We start from the raw sequence: 20496 nt of genomic DNA, 5'->3' as shown, positions 1-20496 counted from the left end.
TACTTTATTTACTCTTCGTACATGATAACAGAGTCTTCATCTTATTATCTAGTTCATAAATTTATTGTATGTGCGTCACTGATTACGCTGTGCATTTTCTGTTGCAAGCAACTAGAGAAAAAAAATTTGGGATCACCGCGCAGACAGGGGGAGACAAAAGTAAAAATACACTAATGTCGTAAGATTGCATTTACATTATAATCGAGGCCAAGACGGTGAATGTATTATTTATACATTTTAAATCAGTTATTATTGCTACTGATACATACTTTCATGGGCATTCCAACTTTTGGCCTCTAATCCTGTAGCTTCTTTTTTCCACATCTATCTTTTTTAGATGACTAATCGTTAAGGGAATGTGTCGTGCAATGCGGTGACGGCCAGAAAGAGGAAGAAGTGAAGAAAGCGAAAGATATAGGGAGGTGGCCGCTGTCCAATGGGTCTGTGTTGCCAATCAATGTGTTATGGTTTTTGCAATTTCAACTAAAAGTTATGCCTCACCATAGCTACGAACACGGTCGAAATGCCACGCCTATAAAAATCTCAATGCGGTAAACTTTACCGCATTGAGATCTGAGCCCGCCAATTATGACTTGTTAAAAGCGGTTCTTAACTATTCTGCTATTTTTTATTGTACGTCGGAAGTCACACATGGAGCAGACACGTTACCATTAGTCAGCCTTTATATCGGAAGCGTTGGAATGAAACTTATACGATTTACTTGAGAGTAATAGGGCAGGTTTGTCCTACGAGCATGAAAAATATTTTTTGTTTTATTACTTTTCCTTATATTGCATTATCAGCTTAGATAACTCACGTATTGGAGTTATTGTTTATTAAGCTGCTCCTCAAGGAATAAAGCTCTTTTTTTAATCCATTGCTTATCATTTATTTTTTACCATTCACTTCTAATTATTGCTTAAAGCTATATTTTCCTGATCTATACGTTTGACATGCTTTAGAAGTCTGACTATGGTAGAAGGAGTTACACCTTGTATACGGCTGGCAGCTGCTATAGTCTGGGGTTGTATCATAGTTAACTTTTGACGTTCTTCATTGGACAAACTTAGACTTTTGGCGAAATAATCAATATCTTTTGGTATGATTAAATGTTCTTCACGTCTTACTTCGTTTACTTCTTGCATTTGCTCTTCAACAAAATGACTGTACAAAGCTTCTATTTTAATTCTGTCAGCCAATGTAGTTATATCACTAAGATGGCCGAGTTCCTGAGGTAATAAATCTATTAATTGTTTCAGTGTTACATTATCGCTAGGTATACCCAACATATCGAAGGCAGATTTCTCTATTGAAGTTTTAGATGTGGGTAAATGTAACGATTGACGCCAATAATTGGTATGCTTCTTTATACTTTTTAACAAGTCCATAGCCTCATTTAGCTTATTTTTAGTGGCTATAAATCGTTTATAGCGTTCGGATGTTATCAAACCGAAATGAAAGCCTTTTTCAGTTAACCTTATGTCTGCATTATCAGGTCGAAGCATTAGCCTGAATTCCGCACGACTAGTAAACATGCGATAGGGCTCGTTAGTACCTAAAGTGGTTAAGTCATCAATTAAAACACCGATATATCCTTCCGTCCGGCTGATTGATAAATTTTTCGCAGACTTATGCACGGTTTTTGCTGCTGCATTAGCTCCCGCTATAATGCCTTGAGCAGCGGCCTCTTCATAACCCGTTGTGCCATTTAATTGGCCAGCGAAAAAAAGATTTTGCACACGTTTTGTTTCCAAAGTACAATATAATTCGCGCGGATCTATATAATCATATTCAACACCATAGCCAGGTTGTTTTATTTGGGCCTTTTCTAGACCTGGTATGGAATGCACCAGTTCCTCTTGCAGCTCATAAGGTAAAGTACAGGATAAGCCTTGAGGGTATATTAAATCGCTTTCAAATCCTTCTGGTTCTAACCATATTTGATGCGATTTCTCGCCAAAACGCAAAACTTTCGACTCTATGGACGGACAATAACGTGGTCCCGTTATTTCTTCGGTAACGTGACGATTGACGTGCAAGTTATCTTTAACTATTTGATTTACTTTCATTGTCGTATAGGTAAGATAACAAGGCAGTTGAGCATCGGCCTGAATCCATACGTGATCATTCATGAAAGAAAAAGGTACAGGAGGATTATCTCCCATATTCTTTGAAAGTTGGGAAAAATCAATTGTATTTCGCAATAAACGTGGTGGAGTACCTGTTTTTAAACGACCCATTCGAAAGCCAATATCTTCTAAGTTTTTGCCTAAAGCCATAGCCGGAGCATCACCCATACGTCCAGCTGGTCGTACTTCCAAGCCGAAATTAATATTAGCTCTTAAAAACGTGCCAGTTGTTAGAACAACAGTACGGCTTTTTAATATTTGACCACTTTGCAGAATTATGCCTTTGCACTGCACACCGTGACCACAAGCGGTTGGTTCGATAAGCAAATTATCTACTGGCGCACAACAGATATCCAAGTTCTCCATGTTGAAGAGGTATTCTTGAATTGCTTTCTTATATAGTTTACGATCAATTTGTGCTCTTGGTCCCCAAACGGCCGGCCCGCGCCGCTTATTTAAGATTTTATATTGCACACCCGATTTATCGCAGCACTTAGCACAAACACCATCCAAAGCATCAACTTCACGCATTAGATGACCCTTACCTATGCCTCCGAAAGAAGGATTACAAGACATTTCACCCACTGTTTCACGTTTATGCGTAACCAGTAGAGTACGTGCTCCCATACGCGCGGCTGCAGCAGAAGCCTCAGTGCCTGCATGCCCACCGCCAATTATCAAAACATCATATTCTGGTGGTATTTCATTGAAATACGAATAAGATCGCATGTCAAGATTTCTTAATACATTTTTACAATTGTTTGAATAAAAACGAAACATTACGTTGCCTTCTGATTTCAGGTGACTGTGGTTAAAACAAAAAACTCTTTCTTTATTTTTTTGGTTTATTAAAAGGATGTGGCCGTTATGGTTCCAGATACTTGGCCTGTTAAAACAATTTTTGCAATGATTCTTTGTGGTAACAACAAACTTAGCAGCAAATTACATTTTTTGTTAGGTTTAACAGCTGTTTTCTTCTTCTTATTTTTTATTGCCAGGCATAAATACTAATAAATTTATAGCTTTTAAATGGTAAACCTTTAGTCTGGTGATACTCGCAATTTGTGCACGAAAGATCAATAATATTAGTTCGTCTGATTTGAAATAAAAGGAGTGGAGAACTTTTTTCAAATGCTTTGAATCGTAATTTTCAAGGTCTCTTGTGCGGATCTATCGGTGCATATACGTAAATTAATTTTTATTCGTTTATTTTCATTTTTAAAACAAATTTTTAACATATACTTACTCTCCATAAATAGATAAAGCGATTAAACTACCACTCTTTCTTAAAATTACTATTTTAAAGCTTTCAAGACAGAGAAGTTCTATTTACAGAACGATTGAGGATATGTTGAGTTTCTCAAAACTTTTGTAAAATCCAAAAGAAATTCTCACAGACGCTGTAAATAAAATATATTCTTGATCAGTATTCAATTCTGAATCGGTGTAAGCATGTCCTTCCGTCTCCCTATGTGTCCGCGTGTGATAAACCCTTTAAAATCTCATATCTCTTTACGAAGCAGCCTTTATATAGTCTTTTTTTTTTAATTTTAATATTTTGCAAAACCATTTTATCGTTTCCGAACGTAAGTCGAATCTTTGACAGTGTATTTCTTTTTCCGTGACAATTTTCATTGTTATAAGAGTATAATTTCTTTCTATTTTAAATATAAAAATTCATGCGTTTAAGGGTTAAGATATCAAACTAACAAAGTTGACAGCTTCTGGCAAGCATTGAAAAGGTTAAAAGACGTATCCGAAGTAAAATATGAACTGAGAACACCGTTGTTTTTAAAATTAAAAAGTCTTTCCATATACCTCAACAGTGCCAACGACAAAAATTTCTACCTACATTCCATTGTCTTAGCTGTACCCGCAAAAAAACCGCACGTTAATCCAATATAATAGATTATTTATTTTTAATTGATCTTTAAAATACAGGTGATGAATATAGAAGATCCGGCTGCACCCGTATGTAATTTTCTTATCTCACTCGTCCGTTGTATGTATCTGCCAATATACAGCAAATTTAAATTTTCTATCTCAATTTTTGTCGCATGGAGAATCTCGCGCTTATAGAGAATATGTAATATTTAACACATTTTTTTCGTCTTAAGAATTAATTTCGAATATTCAAACTAGGAAGGAAATGTATAAATTGTGTCAAATTTTTGTTTTATCATTTATGGATTTTTTATCAAGCTTGTCAGGATTTTTTGCTTTCAATTTTTAACTTTAATTGCGTTATCTTCTGTAGGTCATAAACTAAAAATGAATTTTTTTTTGAAATTTGCGATGACTTTCGATATTACTTTAATTTGTCACCTATGGTATATTTACGGGCGGGTTTAATAGCCGCCTGTTCACATCCTTGTTCTTATATGCAAATTAAAGTGATTGCATAAAGAAATAGACGCTTATGCAAATATTAAAAAATTGTCATCGATTCTTAATACTTGTGATACTTACCATAAAAAAAATTTAAAACGCATCGAAAATGAAGTACACGTACTATCAAGTAGCGAAAATAGCAGACCAGGTTTTTGTTAGGAGTGTTCGTTCAGTTTAAATTCAAGGTTTAGGTTACATCCCGTACATCGGCATTAATACCAAAGTCTTTTGTTTCCTTCCTTCGTTCCATCTTTCTGATTTGTTATATCAAACTTGATAATAAATGTAAAACTAATCTTTAACGTTCATCATATTTCATAACATTCATTGATGATTACTCACGTTATATTTCGGTACATTTTCCGATGAAGAAATCAGAAGTTTTCGAGGCCTTTAGGAATTTCGTTTCAATGGCTGAAGAACAAACTGATCGTAAAGCAAAGATTGTCAGAAGTGACAACGGTACAGAATTTATAAATTCAAAATTCTTCAAGAATAATGGTATAATATATCAAACGTCGGCTAGTTACATACCACAACAAAACGGTGTAGCGGAAAAAGCGAAACAGAACCCTAAGAAATTCTAATTTACCACAATTGTTATGAGACGAAGCAATTAATACGGCATCATATATGAGAAATAGTGCACCGACTGTGACACTGTCATGGTGCAGAAAGGATCACAATCGAAAACCCCAAAAATTTATACAGAAAGTTTTGAAGTTTAAATTTGGTGGATATGCTAGTTATACTAAAGGTCACAAAAATTGTGATTGATTGTGACGTGTTATTCTCTGAAACGTCATTAGAAAATTCTTATCTAGGAAAAAATGAAAAAGATGAGAAGGAAACTTTATATTAGAAATATTTAAGAATATAGTTGGTTCCGAATCGGAAGCCAAACCCTGATGTATCTATTGAGAAATATAAATTTAGATTAGTGGCTCAAGGTTGTTCTCATAAATGCAATATTGATTACTAAGGAACTTACGCTCCAGTAGTACGTCATTCAACACTAAGGTTATAATTGCCACCAGTTACTCAACATCGCTTGTTGGTCTATCACATTTGTATTGTAGCTGCTTATTTAAATAAAGCTTTGGAGGGTAAAATTTATATGGTCCAACGAAATTTTTTGAAAAAAAGGATGTGGAAACCCGATTTGTGGACTGAGAAATTACGGTTTGAAACAGGCGGGCTGTCACTGGAATGAGAAAATTTCGGATGTGCTTATTAAAAGGGGTTTCACTAGAAGTAAATCCGACACTTGTGTATACTTTACGGCGCTAATTCGTCTTTCAGCGCTCTGTACATACATTATTGCTCGTTATAGTGAAAACGAAATCAAAAGTATTGTTACGAACATAAATAAGTTTATGGAAGCGACAGATCGGGGGCCAATAAAGTTTTAACTAGGTCTTGAAATCGAAAGAGATGGTTTATGAGACGATATAACAATTCACCAAGGGTAGTATGTAAAACAATTGGTAAATTGAGAGGGCCTAGGGAACTGTAAGCTTGTTGAAACCTCTTGGGCGAATAACACTTTTTTAAAGAAATGTGCTGCTGGATGTAATCTGTCATTGGTCAAGGATTATTTACTTACTTACACATGAAACTCAACGAATATAAATTAACAGTCGAATTCAATTGAGCCTCAGAAGAAAATCTTATATTAATTATTATTAAAAACTAGTATAAAGTGAATAAGGAGATGTAAAGAGGAAAAGAAAAAGCAACAAAATAACGTACAAATAATTAAATAATAATTCATGTATAAATAAATAGGAAAGAAAAAAAAAAAAGATAAAAGGCATGTATACGGTTAATATAGAAGCATACACACAAGCAGTACATATCCAAGTTGCAAGTGAACCCCCAAACCACTGCAAAATTGCAGAAACTTGGCAACCGATAACAACGCACCAATTTGTGTGAATCAACGAAATACCCAGTACTGAATTACTTCCTTCTTAAGAAAGAAAGCTTCTTGCAATTTTTAGATTTAATTTCATGAAAGGTAACGAGCACGGTGTAACCAAATTATTTAAACCAATTTGAAGCTGATACGATTGTGATTTCAAGGAGGAGGAAGAAAGCAGTTTAACATCGTAAGCGTAATATGTATGTACCCTTATAATCAAAAATCAATAAGAATTTCCAAATCGTCCCGTTTTTGTCAGCTCATCTCTGATCTCGGATTCTTTTTGGGCGTTTTGTCGACACTGTTAATACTTTATATAATAATTTGTAGAAAATTTCTAGGCTCAGTTTGTAGGTGGCGAGAAAGTGAATAAGGCTATTGAGCTTGAGATTTGATACATCGCTCAAGGTTTAATACCGCGTAAACTTTTTCAAAGGAGTAGCGTTCTACCCTTAGGTTGGCAACGCCATAACTAATGTTTGCTTCATATCTCAAGCCAATGAGACGATTGCGGTTTCAAGGAGGAGGAAGAAAGCAATTTAACATCGCCAGCGTACATTAAGATCTTGCTGGATTTAATCACCGAGGGGAGAACACAAATGTATAAATTAAATAAAAGGGATCCTAACTAGGCGTCTTGAGGGACGTCAGAAGTCGCGGGAAATTTATCCGAGGTGATGAAGTTACGCAAAACCCTGAAAAATCCGTTACGCAGATAAGAGGTTATTCATTTCACTAATTAGAAAGAGAAGCTAGAGGCCTGGAAGATCAATAAGTTAACTCAATCAACCGCGTTCCTAAAATCAGTATATACGGCATCCATGCGAGAGCTCCTAGAAAAAGCCTTGAAAAGATGGCAAGAGATTCGTGACAGCAGACTTTTCTTTCCCAGAGTCATGCTGGAATAGAGAAATATAAGATTAGATAGCAAAAACTAAATGCTGAGTAACAATTCGCTCAAACAATTTAGGTGAGGCACTCATTTTTGGTAACGTCTCCATAGTTCTCGCCATGATATAGGTTTCCACATTTGTGAAGCGAAATAAGGAAAGTACTCTTCCAACGGAAAGGAAAAGCACCTGATTTGAAGGGCTGATTAAAAATCATTAAAATAACACAACATGATGGAATCCTATCAAGTCAAGGCCCACAATTATATTTTAGAGACCTCAGGTCGTATAAACCGTAATTTTCTGAAATGATCAGGTTAGGGATCTATCGAATATGTGTACGTGTAGTTAACCGTTAAATCGGAATTAGCAATTGAAAAATTTCTGTCGAAAGTATTCAACAAAGAGATTTGAGGTTACAATACCATCAGAGGACTCAAAGCCATTGAAAACAACATGCGAGGGATATATGAAGATTTTTCTTTTCGAGTTGACAAACTTAGAAATGTATCTAGGATTAGCAAGCAGTGAGGATTCAGTCGAGTGAAGATCTCTGCAATAACATTGGTGGCTAAGGTGATTAAATGTATGCCTTGCCACTTGCATGTGGTTGTTTCTTATATTAAGAGATATCCAAATTTGGGGGAATATAGGAGCAAGTTACGTATAATTGTTTACTGGCAATTTTCGCCCGAATGGCTATAATTTCAACGTCGGGAGAAGTAGGAAATTCAATTGAATAAGATGGGCCTGCAGCAGATATGGCAATTAAAATGCCACCATCAACGCGATCCAATCGATCCTTTCTGAAAACATGGAAGGAATTGTGAAAAAGTTCCGACGAATGTAAATCAGACTTTAACTAAGTTTCAGTGAAAGCCATACAAGAAAACTCCGTGTTCAGTGAATTTAGGAAAGTAGAACGATTTTTTGAGCTTAGGCCTCTAAAATTTTGGTAAATGAAAGTGACTGGGCCTGAAGAAACATTCAATTTTTTGAAAAACGAAGAGCTTCCGAATTGACGCTACGAGGTCGATCCCAAGAATGAATTCCCTAATTAAAGATCCAACTGGCCATAATGCTTTGTTTAACAATATTTCCATGTTTTCAGTCGGAAATAACACTTTAAAAGACGAGAAAACGTCTAAGTTAAGATTGAGCCAGTTTGGAAGAGCTTATGTGCTTCAAACTGTTTATGTTATATTCAGACGTGTCAGGCACGAATATAGCCCCTTTGGAAGGTACTGCCGTCAAGTAGACGTCACCCGTACTAGGAACGATACGATACACAGGTAGAGAGTTTTGAATTGGCGAGAATATAGAGGGGGTGACCACAACTGCAGACGCAGCTTATGCGACTTGGCCAGCCGAGACGCACGAACAGTCAGGGGAAAAGGCGAGACATGACCAACATAATCCTTTCGAAGGCCTAGGACTGCATCTGCCATTGGTACCTTCGTATGCCATACGTAGTATGACAAAACCATTCGCAAAGTCAACAAGTAATGGAATCGTTCAGAATCAGGGCCCGTCTTGTGCAACGTGATGTAAAAAAACACTTAGTGTCAAAACGTAACAGACAAGATAGAGTCTGGGAAAAAAAGAAATAACAAAAAAGTTTATCACGTTTGTCACAACTAGACGCAAACTTCACACTATTAAAGACACAGTGAACAAAGAGCAAGCCCAGAGAAAAACTGTAAACACAAAGCAAAGAGAGAGACTTATTGATGAGAAAACCAAGTGCTGATCGCAAAAACCAAAATGAATACTACGAGAAAAAGTTCAATATAACTCAATTAAACTAAACACTTTTATACTTTTATAATTATAATAATAAAACAATAACATAAAAAAAAGAAATTGCAAAATTTCTTCACACAAAGTGAAACAGGACGACCACAGCGCGGGCGCAAAGTTGTCAAACAAGCCTTAACAGACAGCTGGATGTGTTTGGCGGTTAAATTGTGCCCAGATATAATACAAGTATTCTCGCAGTTGTCGCAGTACAAGAGTCATCCACATGAGAAACACATGAATGCCGCAAGGCACGTGTTCCGATGTCTTAGCAAATATCCAAAAGGATTTTATGTGTTTCTCCCAAAGCTTGAGGGTCTAAAAAGCGATCAGCTTAGGTGGCGCTAAATTTGATGGAGGCCCAGTACATTTGTCTTGGCCAGGTCACAAAACAGGTAATGTTCTATCGGGCATTACTGAATGAGCTGCGATTGAAAAATTACAGCGAGAATTCAACTCGCATATTGTGTGACAATCAAGGCGCCAAATTTGTAGTGGATAATCCGACTGTGCATAAAAGCAGTAAACATATAGCTATAAGGTTCCACTATGTACGTCAAATACGTGAATCCGTGAATACGGGTACAATAGGTAAACACCAATGACAATGCATCTGACGTACTAACAAAGACATTATCAAAGGCGAAACATGTTAAAGCTTGTAATATGTTTAAAATCGATTTAAATTAATACATATACATATACATGGTTTGTTTAATGGTTTCAATTTGAGGAGATCTTTGTTGGACGTAAAATACATTTAACAAATTACACAACAAACTATGTAAAATATTTATGTTATTCTTGGATACGTGTGTCATTTGTAGTTTTTAGTTTTTTTTTTCATTCGAAATAAATTTGTTGGGACATATTGAACTAAGACGTTCTCTATCAATTCGGCTCTTACAACATATAAAAATTGAAATTGAAATTGAACTTAGGAATAAAAATCAATTTTCCAACTATTCATCGCTCCTTGATAACAAGCGTGTATGTTTATTACGAAGTGGATCAAAGATCTTATAATTGCTAGATATGTCAGATATGTTTAGCATTTGACAGCTGTCGGATTTGATTCCAATTAAGAATTTCTGTCGTTATTAACGGTCCCTCTCTTTGTTGCTATAAAGTCTGTTGGTAGTTTTGGTGAGACACTGTCAAAATTAATATTAAAAGAAATTTTTTTCCAACCCTCGCGAATTAAATCAGCAGTTACCAGCTACTATTCACTTTCGATTGTTGCTTTATATATAAGTTTCTGCAAGACACTGTCAAAATTAGCATTAAAAAAAAAAAAAAAAAATTGTTTTGGGATTCGTGTAAAAAAATATATAAAATTTGGTGAACCGTGTAAAAAGGAGTTAGGTGTATGTTGTATGTTTCATGTATACTTTAGCAATAGTTAGACTAGGCCTTAATTATAGTCAATTAATTGTGATTCACTGCCCACTGCTGTTGTTACTATGAATAATTGAATGAAAAACAATAAAATGCTTTCTCTGTTTTATTTCAATGACATTTATTTGAACGTTTTTATTAATTTTGCTTTTTTATCGATTTCATTTAATTTGTGAATTTTTTTATTTTTTATTATTTTTATATTTTTATATTTTGTCAAGCAAAGCATTAATCTTGGCAAGAGATTGCCAACCATTACGTTAGTTGAAATGCCAATCATTGCTTTAGTTTAATTCTTTCTTTTATGAAATAATTTTTAATAAACTTTTTTTATATTTAATATATCGGATGCTTCATAAATTTTTTTAGTGTAATTTGATTCTCCTTCATTTTTATTACCCATCACCGTAGGATTGTTCATAAATTTTTTTTTTAAAAATATCTATAGTCCCCATAAAAACCACAGCAAAGCTTCGATAACTCCACAGAACGCACACACAATTTTTCAATACCACTTAACTTGCCTTATTTACAACAACATAAGCTTTAATGCTGAATAATAAAGAGTATTAATATATTTTTGGTTTGGTGATGCGCTTCATTGCGTGATAACCGAGGTATGTCATTGCTACTAAATCCATAGAATGATAAGTATATTTATAAAGGATTCACGTCAAAATTTCGGCTAAACTATGAATGCCGTAAAAGAGCCCCCAAAAATCGCCATTGTTGTAGAAAATTGGGTATGTTAAATGTTATTAACAATTTTCTCTTCTTCCTTCTCTTTAAAATATATTCTTTTGTGAGTTTGTGCACCAATCGTTCAGGATATGTTTCCTATTCGTGTCGTGTGACAGAGTGACGGTCGGAGAAAAGAGAGAAAAGAGAGGTGGTGGTGACCGCAGCCTAATGTGTGCTCAATCAGTATGTAGTATGCCTCTACCATCTACCTCTAGCACTCACTGTAGCTATGAGCAAAGTAAAAATTTCAAAAATTTTAGAATATTTTAAAATGTAAGTACACATGTTTTGAACAGTTTTTATTGGGCACAAATCTTCTATAAGTAAAAATGCTAAAGTAGAAATCTTCATAAAAAAATCTTAGGTGCAATAGGTAATCAGAGCAAGATGAAGATTCGATTTTGATTCTCTGCTCATTTTGCAGTTTTCTAAGGGTCTTTAGAATTTTAAAAATCTAAAGAGAAGTCTTACCCAAACTATGTGGTTGTCATGGTATAAAAGTTGTAGGAATACTACGATCTAAGGCAGGCATATTAAATTGACAGCACTGTGACAGACATTCGTGCGAAATTCCACATAATTATTATCACTAATGTTTCGGCCTACACTACAAAAAGTATATTTTCCGATTAATTCCGAAGTTGCATTAAATTTTGTTTGCGGAATGGAAAATTCTTGTGCAGAAACGTTTGGGCTGCTGCAGAGAACCTTTGGTGAGCAGACTTTGTCGGAAAGAAATGTTTACAAACGGTATAAATAGTTCAAAGAAGCCCGAGAACGACTTGAAGACGAAAAGCGTCCCGGTCGACCATCAACCTCTAACGATGAAAGTCCCGTTAAATAAATGTAAGACTCGGCCGTCATTTAATAATTACGGACTTTAACGTTGACGGTGTTGACATTTCAAACAGATCAGTTAACAGCAGTTTAAAAGACATTTTTCGCACTGAAACGCATCAAATCGGGAACTCATATCTTTCCATAACCACCGTACTCATCTGATTTAGCCCCTTGTGATTTTTGGGTATTTCATAACATTGTTTTGACTCAATTGAAGAGACATCATTCAGGAAATCGAGTATTGCAACTGCTTCGAGGATTATAAGAAACATTTGCAGAAATGTATAATATCTGAGAGAGATTACGCTGATTCGATTTGGAATAATAAATGGATTTAAGAAACGTTACATTAGGTCTAGAAATAATTGATTTTCGATTTTTTTAAGAGATGGCGTTTATTTAGCTTTGTAAGCATTTATCAACGAATTCCTCCTCATGGGTATGAGCTAAACCGTTGAAGTGAACACACGAGTACGTCAAAGTTTTATTTTTTCTCCTTAATTCGAAGGGTAGTCGAGGCTACTGAATCGCGATGAATGATGAACAACACATACGTTACAATAACTGTGGAAATCACTAATATCAAGGATAAACGGTAAAGCTGTGTACCGGGGCTGGGGGTTCAATTGCGAGTACAGTTTCTCCAACCCGACGAAGCTATCACTAAAGAATGCTACTAATAATAACTGCTGTAATTGAGCTGAAAAATGGTTGCAATATAGCAAAAGCCTTAACGTCATGGTTTATTGACATGCTGACGTTCAGCTACATATGTCAAAATACGATCAGAAAGAGTTACAAAGCACTTCCTATATTTCTTTCATAAGACATCACTTTCTCCAAATACTATTGATTTCAATCGATGATTTCATGCCTATTCTAACCTATGATGAGCCTCAAAAGACCAGTTGTTCTGCAGGAAAGGTAGATATATTATTGGCTAGAGGTAACTAATTCTTTGAATTCTTTGAATAATTCTTAAATCACATGCTTGTATTTCTATAAAAAGGAAAACCGACAAGAAATTATTTCTACGTTTAGTTGAATGAAATCCTATACTGAGCTAAATATTTAAATTAACGACATAAGGGAAAACCTAATTGGAAAGCTTTTCATTTATAGGTTAAAATCTATTGCAGCCTTGAATGCAAAAATTAGTATAAGTTTAATATTTTCATAACACAATATGTAATATAAATGTGAAAAAGGTCTTATTTATCAAAGTTGAGTAACTGACACGTAGTTGGCCAAAAAAAAACTGAAAGAGTTCGTCTACTTACTTGAGGTGATGATGGGTATGTAAAATTCGCCCCAAAGCGAAAAAAGTCTTGGTTTTTTTTATGATTTATGGGGTTTTTTTCACAGTTGTTTTTTTAGTTTTTTTTTTTTTTTTTGCTTTTTTATACATCAAACATGCAATAAATAAATTTGTTTAGTTGTTTGTTTTCCCTTTTTTTTATGTGTGAGCGTGTGTATAACTTTTTTAATATAATATAATCGAATATTCTCTCGGCATATGTGTGTATGTACATGCACTAATATACATATCTATATATATATATATATATATATATATGTTTATAGCAAATTCATACAAATATATATATATATATATATTTGTATATCTGTATACATATATGATTTATATATACATGTAGCTGATATATATATATATATATATATGTATATATAGTTTTCTCCCTAGGTGTCTGCGCGTATTTTTGTTAATTATAAACCAACAACATTGAGAATAACATTTATTATATATTTTGTTATTGTGTGTTTTTTAATAAAAATTTAGATGGTCTTTTTTTATATTCGGTTTTTTTTAGTTTTATTAAAGAGATTTTTTTTATTAGAATTTTAATACTGCTTAAGCATCTCAATTACATGACTTTTTGGTTTTATTTTAATAGAATCCATTAGTTAATCTAATTGAAAAATATGAATAACGATATTTTTATTTATATGGAAATGAATGCAAGTAAATAGTTGCGAGATCCCGTAAGGAGATGTATGAAATAACTCATGTAAATAACATAATAATATGGGATTTCATTCTTTATTTAAAGTATTTATTTAAAATTTAAAGCACACAATTATTTAAATTTTATGTTGTTTTAAAAATTTTTTTTTTCAAATATTGTTTTTTTTTTTTTATTTTATTGTGGTAGTAAGTAACAAATTTATATTTTATTATTTTTTAATTAGCTGTTTTTTTTTTTTTTTTTTTTTACTTTTTTATTTGTCTATTTGCATCAATACATTTAATATAACTTTTCATAAGTTCGCTTATGAAAGGCTTTTGTTTCAGAAAAATTTTAAGTTAAAATCCTGTCAATGATAGGATATGTAGACTGATCTAATATGTGAAGAATTAAGAATAAAAAAAATGCACAAAAAAAAGTGTAATATTTTCCCGATGATTCATACAAAGGTATAAATTTGAAACATTGATTAAATGATTGAATTTTATTCCATTTCACTTCCAAAAAAAAAAATACAATATCAAATAGTCCAGCAATGGGACATGTTTAATAAAATTCATGTAAACCTAAGCAATAGATCGTGCCTTGGTAAGGAAAGCTAACAAAAACATTTCTATTCGATTAAACCGATTACTGTATACGATATTTGGATGCAAAATGAAAAAATCTATTTGTTTAGTGTATTGAGTTTATTATATCGTATTTCGGGGACATTTCAAATGAAATTTTTACATCATTTGTAAGTATCTCAAAGGTAACTGTGCATGCATACTCCTCCCAATATATCCTAATAATTTTATTTGGTTTTTTTTATGCTCGTGGGTGAAGCTTTAGTCCGATTTCGGAATGGATACTTTTTATTCTTTTTCATATGTCTGGTAATTCATGGTCAGTCTCAGTGTAAAAATATGATGGTTAGGAAAGACTGTACAAAGAGGAGAGGGAAGGACAAGCAGTAGTTTGGCATTTGAATTTTTTCTTTTCATTTAATACATATTTAGTTTATAATCTATACGAAACGATAGTCCGGTGAGGAAAATAACAGAGTTTATTGTCCCTCAATGGGAATAATATGGCAATACAGATATGATGCTTAAATGAATGAAAAGAGACTCGATAAACTTGGGAAATTTATTAAAATAATTTAACGAATACAAATAAAATAATCTTTAAATGGTAGATGCAGTAGCCAGGGGATTTACGTGGTTACTCGGTTTGACAAGATGTTTTATTAAAAATCGAATAAAGCAAAATTTAAGACTAAAAAATAAAATTCGAAATTTTCACGCCACAGTTCAGAAGGAACTGAAATAATGTCGATTTCATTAAGTGAGGGTAGACTGACCGACAAACTTATTTCCTGGCTTGAATTTCTCGTGACTGATCACTGACGATGAATCAGTTTGAGCGTCGCCATCAAAGTTTATTAATCCGTCTTGGCTCTCGATAGAGAGTTAAGAGAAAAAGCTGAATTGTCCTCATAAATTATTTTTCTAGTTAAGATCGATAAACTGAAGTCGCAAGTGGCCAAATGAGTTCTTAATAGGTGTGGAAATCAAAAAAAAAAACAACAAGACAGCAATAAATAATATATGAATATACCGTGAATTGTTTAGTGTCTGTGCTTGGTTGCAAACATTTCTTCATTCGCCTGACATAGGTAGTGTACACTGCGCATCGTGTATCGTATGTATTTGAAATGACCTGATGAGTCATTGTGTAAGCGAAAAGCCACTCTGCAGTTATTCATAAAACGATCCGAACCACTGCCAATAGTGCTCTTCCTTGAGACAAAATGCGTCGGCGTACAAAATTTCATCAAAATATTTTAAAAATTGCGATCTGCACAACTATTAGTTACATACTTACTTAGATATATATCGGACGGATTGACAGATAAGCTTACGTGAATTCAAGAAATCATTTTGAAGCGATGGGTATAATAAAAGCCGAATCTATTTCAAGTTTTTTCTATGTATTACATGCATCCGCACACGCGCAAATGGCAACCACTTGCGGCACAAGCGTGTAACCAACATGGAAAGTTGGTGCGGTATTAGTGATGTTGGCACTGGCACTATAATATTACGTACGTTTAGTACGTTGCTAGCACTTACGGTACGGTATAGACGCTCACTCTGCGGTGTTGCAATTTAACCTACTGCACTAGTACTTATACTGCGGTATTAACGCTTATAGTACGGTATGAACACCTACACTATGATTTAAGTGCTAACAGTTCCAGTAGGAAATTAAGTGAAGACAGTTGACAAGGAGTTGAAAATTTAAAAAGTTGACACCGACAGCTGTCCAAAGACAAGCACAAATGTTACTTAGGAGCACGTAACGCTTTATCACACAAGATTATATAGATAAGATTACGATTGTTCACACTTGCGCGATATATCAATTAGAACTTGAAAAAATCGAAAATACGCCATGAAGTAAATACAATTTTTTAACCCTTTCGTGCCCATTACCGAAGTACGTTTGCAACGCCGAGAAGGAAGCTTCAGAGACAACGTATATATGTTGTTGATCAGCACCAAATTCTGAATTAATTTAAGCACGTCAGTCTGTCCGCTTGCCTAACCATCCGTCTGTCCGTCTGTATAAGGCCGCAGTGTCACTTTGGTTTTTTGCTCTTAATGAAAATATATTCTATGAGCGATGCTGTAGTACCTGTACAAAAAGTGAAAAAATTCACCACGCCTATGTAGTGTTAAAGTTTAATTTTTTTCAATACCTTTACAATGCGCAGAAGCGACCTGTAGCTATATAGGTACATACACGTCATAAGGTATATAAATTCACGGCCAGTTTTAAATTTGACAGCACCTAAGCATATCCGCTTGTTTGTCTGTCCATTTGTGTACTATCATTAACCCGTTCCCAAATTGGAAGATGTCACCTACAAATTTGCAAAAGAACTTGAAAATGAGCCAAACTAGTCAAAGCCGATGAAACCTATGCAACAAAAACTGCAAACCTGCTTTTTGTGTTTTTTGCTTGTTACTCTTACAACAGAACACAAACAGCAGCCGCGCCCACCCACTATTATGGAGTATGAAAATTTCTTTCTTTCCCTTTTTTTTGTCTTTTTTTAGGATAACACGGCAATGGGTACAAAAGATTCGGTTGCGATCAAATAAATTGTCTTAGTTGTTGTTTTGCGTACAATTAGATATTTGAATCAATTCGTTGTGATTAGCGGACTCTCATTATCGCTTCCTTTTTATTTCGGAAATGTAGTTTTCCAAACTACAAAAAAAAGCAACTTCTAAAACTCTTCAAGAAGTGTGTAAAAAAAAAAGCGATGGATGTTGAAAATTCAATTTACGATTTAAAATAATTTCAAGTGTAACGTGCTTATCGATGCATATTAGGGGTGAAAGGATTGAATACGTGACTTACAATTAAGGTTAAAGGAGTGGGATTACATGACTTTATGCATTTATATAAGTTATAAGTGCATCTTGCTCTACGATGATTTTATTATTAATAATCAATTAAACTTTGAGTGACATTTTAAGCAACTATTGCATGTAAGTTTATATGTTCAAGAGATCGAAAAAGGTGTAGGAAATATATATCATTTTTTTTTCTATTATGTTTTGCTTTTCTTTTTTTTTTTTCTTTTTTTTTTCTTGGATGTGTGATATATGGAGTTTTTCGTCTATATTTTTATAAATTGTTTCCCACGTTCCATTTGTAATAAAAATACAATAGTAATCGTGTGAAAACATCTGTAAAGGTAATGTATTCGTGTGGGACATAGGGACAAAGAGAAAGAGAAGGAGAGAGACAGAGAAGAAGAAGAAGAAAAAGAAGAAGTGGAGTGTATCATATATGCACATAAAATATATATACGAACCATTAACAACAATTGCACCCCTTTTAAGACCTGCTTGAAACCGTTACTCTTGCTAGAGTAAAATATAATGAATTTTCCTTTCTGTTTTTTTTTTTTTTTTTTTTTTTTTCATTATATCACTCAAAAATATTTCTGTGTTTTTATTTATATATGTATATTTTGTTTAAGGAAAAATATTATTGCAATTAAGTGAGTATCTGGTGTTAATAAATTCGTTCAACTTAAATATCTTTTTATTAAGTATTTTTATTTTTTATCAATAAATAGCGATCATAGCTTTATTTAATGTATTTTTGTTTTGTTTTTTTTTTTTATTATTCTTCTCAATGTTATTTTTAATTCTTTAATAATTTTGTTTATTTCTCATTAAGTTTTTATAGTCTAAAGTAAATTTTAAAGTAATTTCGTTTTCTCAGGTTATTTGATTAAATTTTTTTTTTATATATTGACTTTAAACTGACTTTTATTAATGTTTAGGTGTACGTTTTAGGCAAGTACCCAAATAAAAAGTTGATAAGCAAGTGCGTTATGGTCGCTTTAAAGCGAATCTTGGATACCCACTATATCGAATCATTATAAGTTAATTGTTGTTATATACGATATTTGGGCCGATTAACACTGCTCGTCAGAAAATGGTAACAAGCCGGGAAATGAGATTATGCCACCGCCTTCGTTTCTTTGCGTGTTCGATGCTCTTATGTAGTCGATAATCATGGACATTAACAACCAGTACAATGAACAGAGTGGAGGCTAGAGGAACGAACAGAAAAGAAAAACGTATCCATTGCATGCATAGCCTTTGATATGCATGAGCATTGACATTTCCGATAAGTCGTGACCTGCTTATTGTGAAATGTAATAAACTTTTTCATAATTTTCCTTTGTGGTCTTTGCAATTTTTGCCTGTGAACGTTTCTGTGGGAGAGCTCACCCAGGAAGCAGTATGACAAGTATTAGGTTGCTACCACAAGTTCCTACTTTTGTAAGATAACATATTGAAATACATACATATATATATATATATATATATATATTCCTTCTATTTTATGAAATTTTAAATATAGACTTTTAGATGTTGTGATGGAGCTGACCATCGTTATAAGAAAAAACGAAGTGTTTTTCCTTTCTTGAATATAACATAAGAAAGAAAAAGCACTCTAAGCAGGATCCGGAATGTTTGTGCTGATCGATACGAATTTGTTGTGAGTCAATGCTAATTCGAAACATTTTCCATTATTGTTCATAACATTTGACTTTAATATCTTGGTGCACTTTGCTTTATTGTAGCGCTCTTATAAATAACAAACGCTATTTTAATATTTTACTCTTAAGAGGATTACGATAGATTAAGTGCTGAAAAAAAGTTGAGAAATTGTGGTTGCTTTAAAAGTTCAATTAACCATTAATGTGTCATTGCGGCTTCCAGAGAAGCGTATAATTGCATTATTAAAGTGGTCTTCTTTGAACTTCTCGTTTTTCCCTTATTTCCTCTCTTATTATTACTTAACGATAATAATGTCTTTTGTTGTGACTTTCCCTTCTCTCCGTTTTTCGCCCCTTCTTTTTTATTATTTAATACAGATTACTGGCGTGCGATTACTTGCGACTTTTTTACTGGATGAAACGCGAGACGTGTTTATGATAATTAGGAGCTGTGAAATTTCGATCTCAAAGCAGGATTTTTTTTTTGGTGATCTTAAGAGCAAATAAGATAAGCAGCATACAATGTCTCTGACGCACTACAGTACAAATGAAAGAATCGTTGGAGGATTTTGCGGGAAAAACTTTATGTTAAGAGCTGAAAGCCGTATAACTGAAATGAAGAGTTCAGTGACGTAAACAGAAAATTTCCTTTTGGCTCTCTCCGCTTTATGTTTTAAACAAGAGAGAGAGAGAACAAGAGTCTTGAACAGCATTACATTTTGAGATGAGTCTAAATCAGAAATTCCGAGTGTTTCTGTTTGTCGGTCTGTGCGTCTGTTTGTGATAAACGTTCTTCCGATCGTAAAAACTAACATGTCGAGTTTACATTTGGCGAAAATATTGAAAATCCTTGCATGCAAATTGACATTAAAAGTGGGCTAAAGCAGTCAAAAGATACGGCTACAATACAATTTAAGGGAAGAATATTTCTGTGCTCAAAAACAAAGCAATTGGGTTTTTTTACTTATTACTCATAAACAACAACAACAGCAATAACAAATATCCAGTTATTTTGTACGGGTGGCTCCATAGCAGCTGTAAACAAATCTAAAAAGTCGACCATGCTCACTCAATAAATATTTTGTTGGATTTTTTTACTGTTTATCTTAAGATAAAAGTAAACGATATAAAAATTTTGGCTGTAAGGAAATATAAGTCTGATACTTTTTTCACTGGTTAGTATGTTACCACATTGCCAGGTTTCTCCACACACTTCTTATGGCTGAAAGAGTTTTCATGATGTAGACCCCGATCTGTGTCTCAGACAGGACCGATTTGAATTCTTCTCGTCGCATGTGTACACATTTGACAGCAATAATAT

The 20496-nt window shown here is 33.7% G+C and overlaps 1 protein-coding gene across 2 annotated transcripts; it reads right to left on the bottom strand.

The window, feature by feature from the left end:
• Positions 1–808: 808 nt before the first annotated feature.
• On the bottom strand, positions 809–3085 carry LOC119641268 (protein MTO1 homolog, mitochondrial). Of its 2 annotated transcripts, none has more exons than XM_038039864.1 (2): positions 3046–3085; positions 809–2969 (listed from the first exon to the last, which is right to left on the bottom strand). In XM_038039864.1, the coding sequence occupies exon 2, from the start codon at positions 2907–2909 to the stop codon at positions 909–911; it is 2001 nt and encodes a 666-aa protein (XP_037895792.1). In that variant the 5' UTR covers positions 2910–2969; positions 3046–3085; the 3' UTR covers positions 809–908. The 2 variants fall into 2 exon arrangements, with proteins under 2 accessions (XP_037895792.1, XP_037895793.1); XM_038039865.1 differs by having other exon boundaries at positions 809–2966; positions 3043–3081.
• Between the last annotated feature and the right edge of the window lie 17411 nt (positions 3086–20496).

This window comes from Glossina fuscipes, unplaced genomic scaffold (assembly GCF_014805625.2).
Source record: "Glossina fuscipes isolate IAEA_lab_2018 unplaced genomic scaffold, Yale_Gfus_2 147, whole genome shotgun sequence".
Classification (NCBI taxonomy): domain Eukaryota; kingdom Metazoa; phylum Arthropoda; class Insecta; order Diptera; family Glossinidae; genus Glossina; species Glossina fuscipes.
Note: the sequence above shows the minus strand (reverse complement) of the source record. Positions and strands in the feature narration are given on the sequence as shown.

Excerpts from the sequence above, each read along its gene's own strand:
- LOC119641268 (XM_038039864.1), bottom strand. The coding sequence starts at position 2,909 with ATGTTTCGTTTTTATTCAAACAATTGTAAAAATGTATTAAGAAATCTT.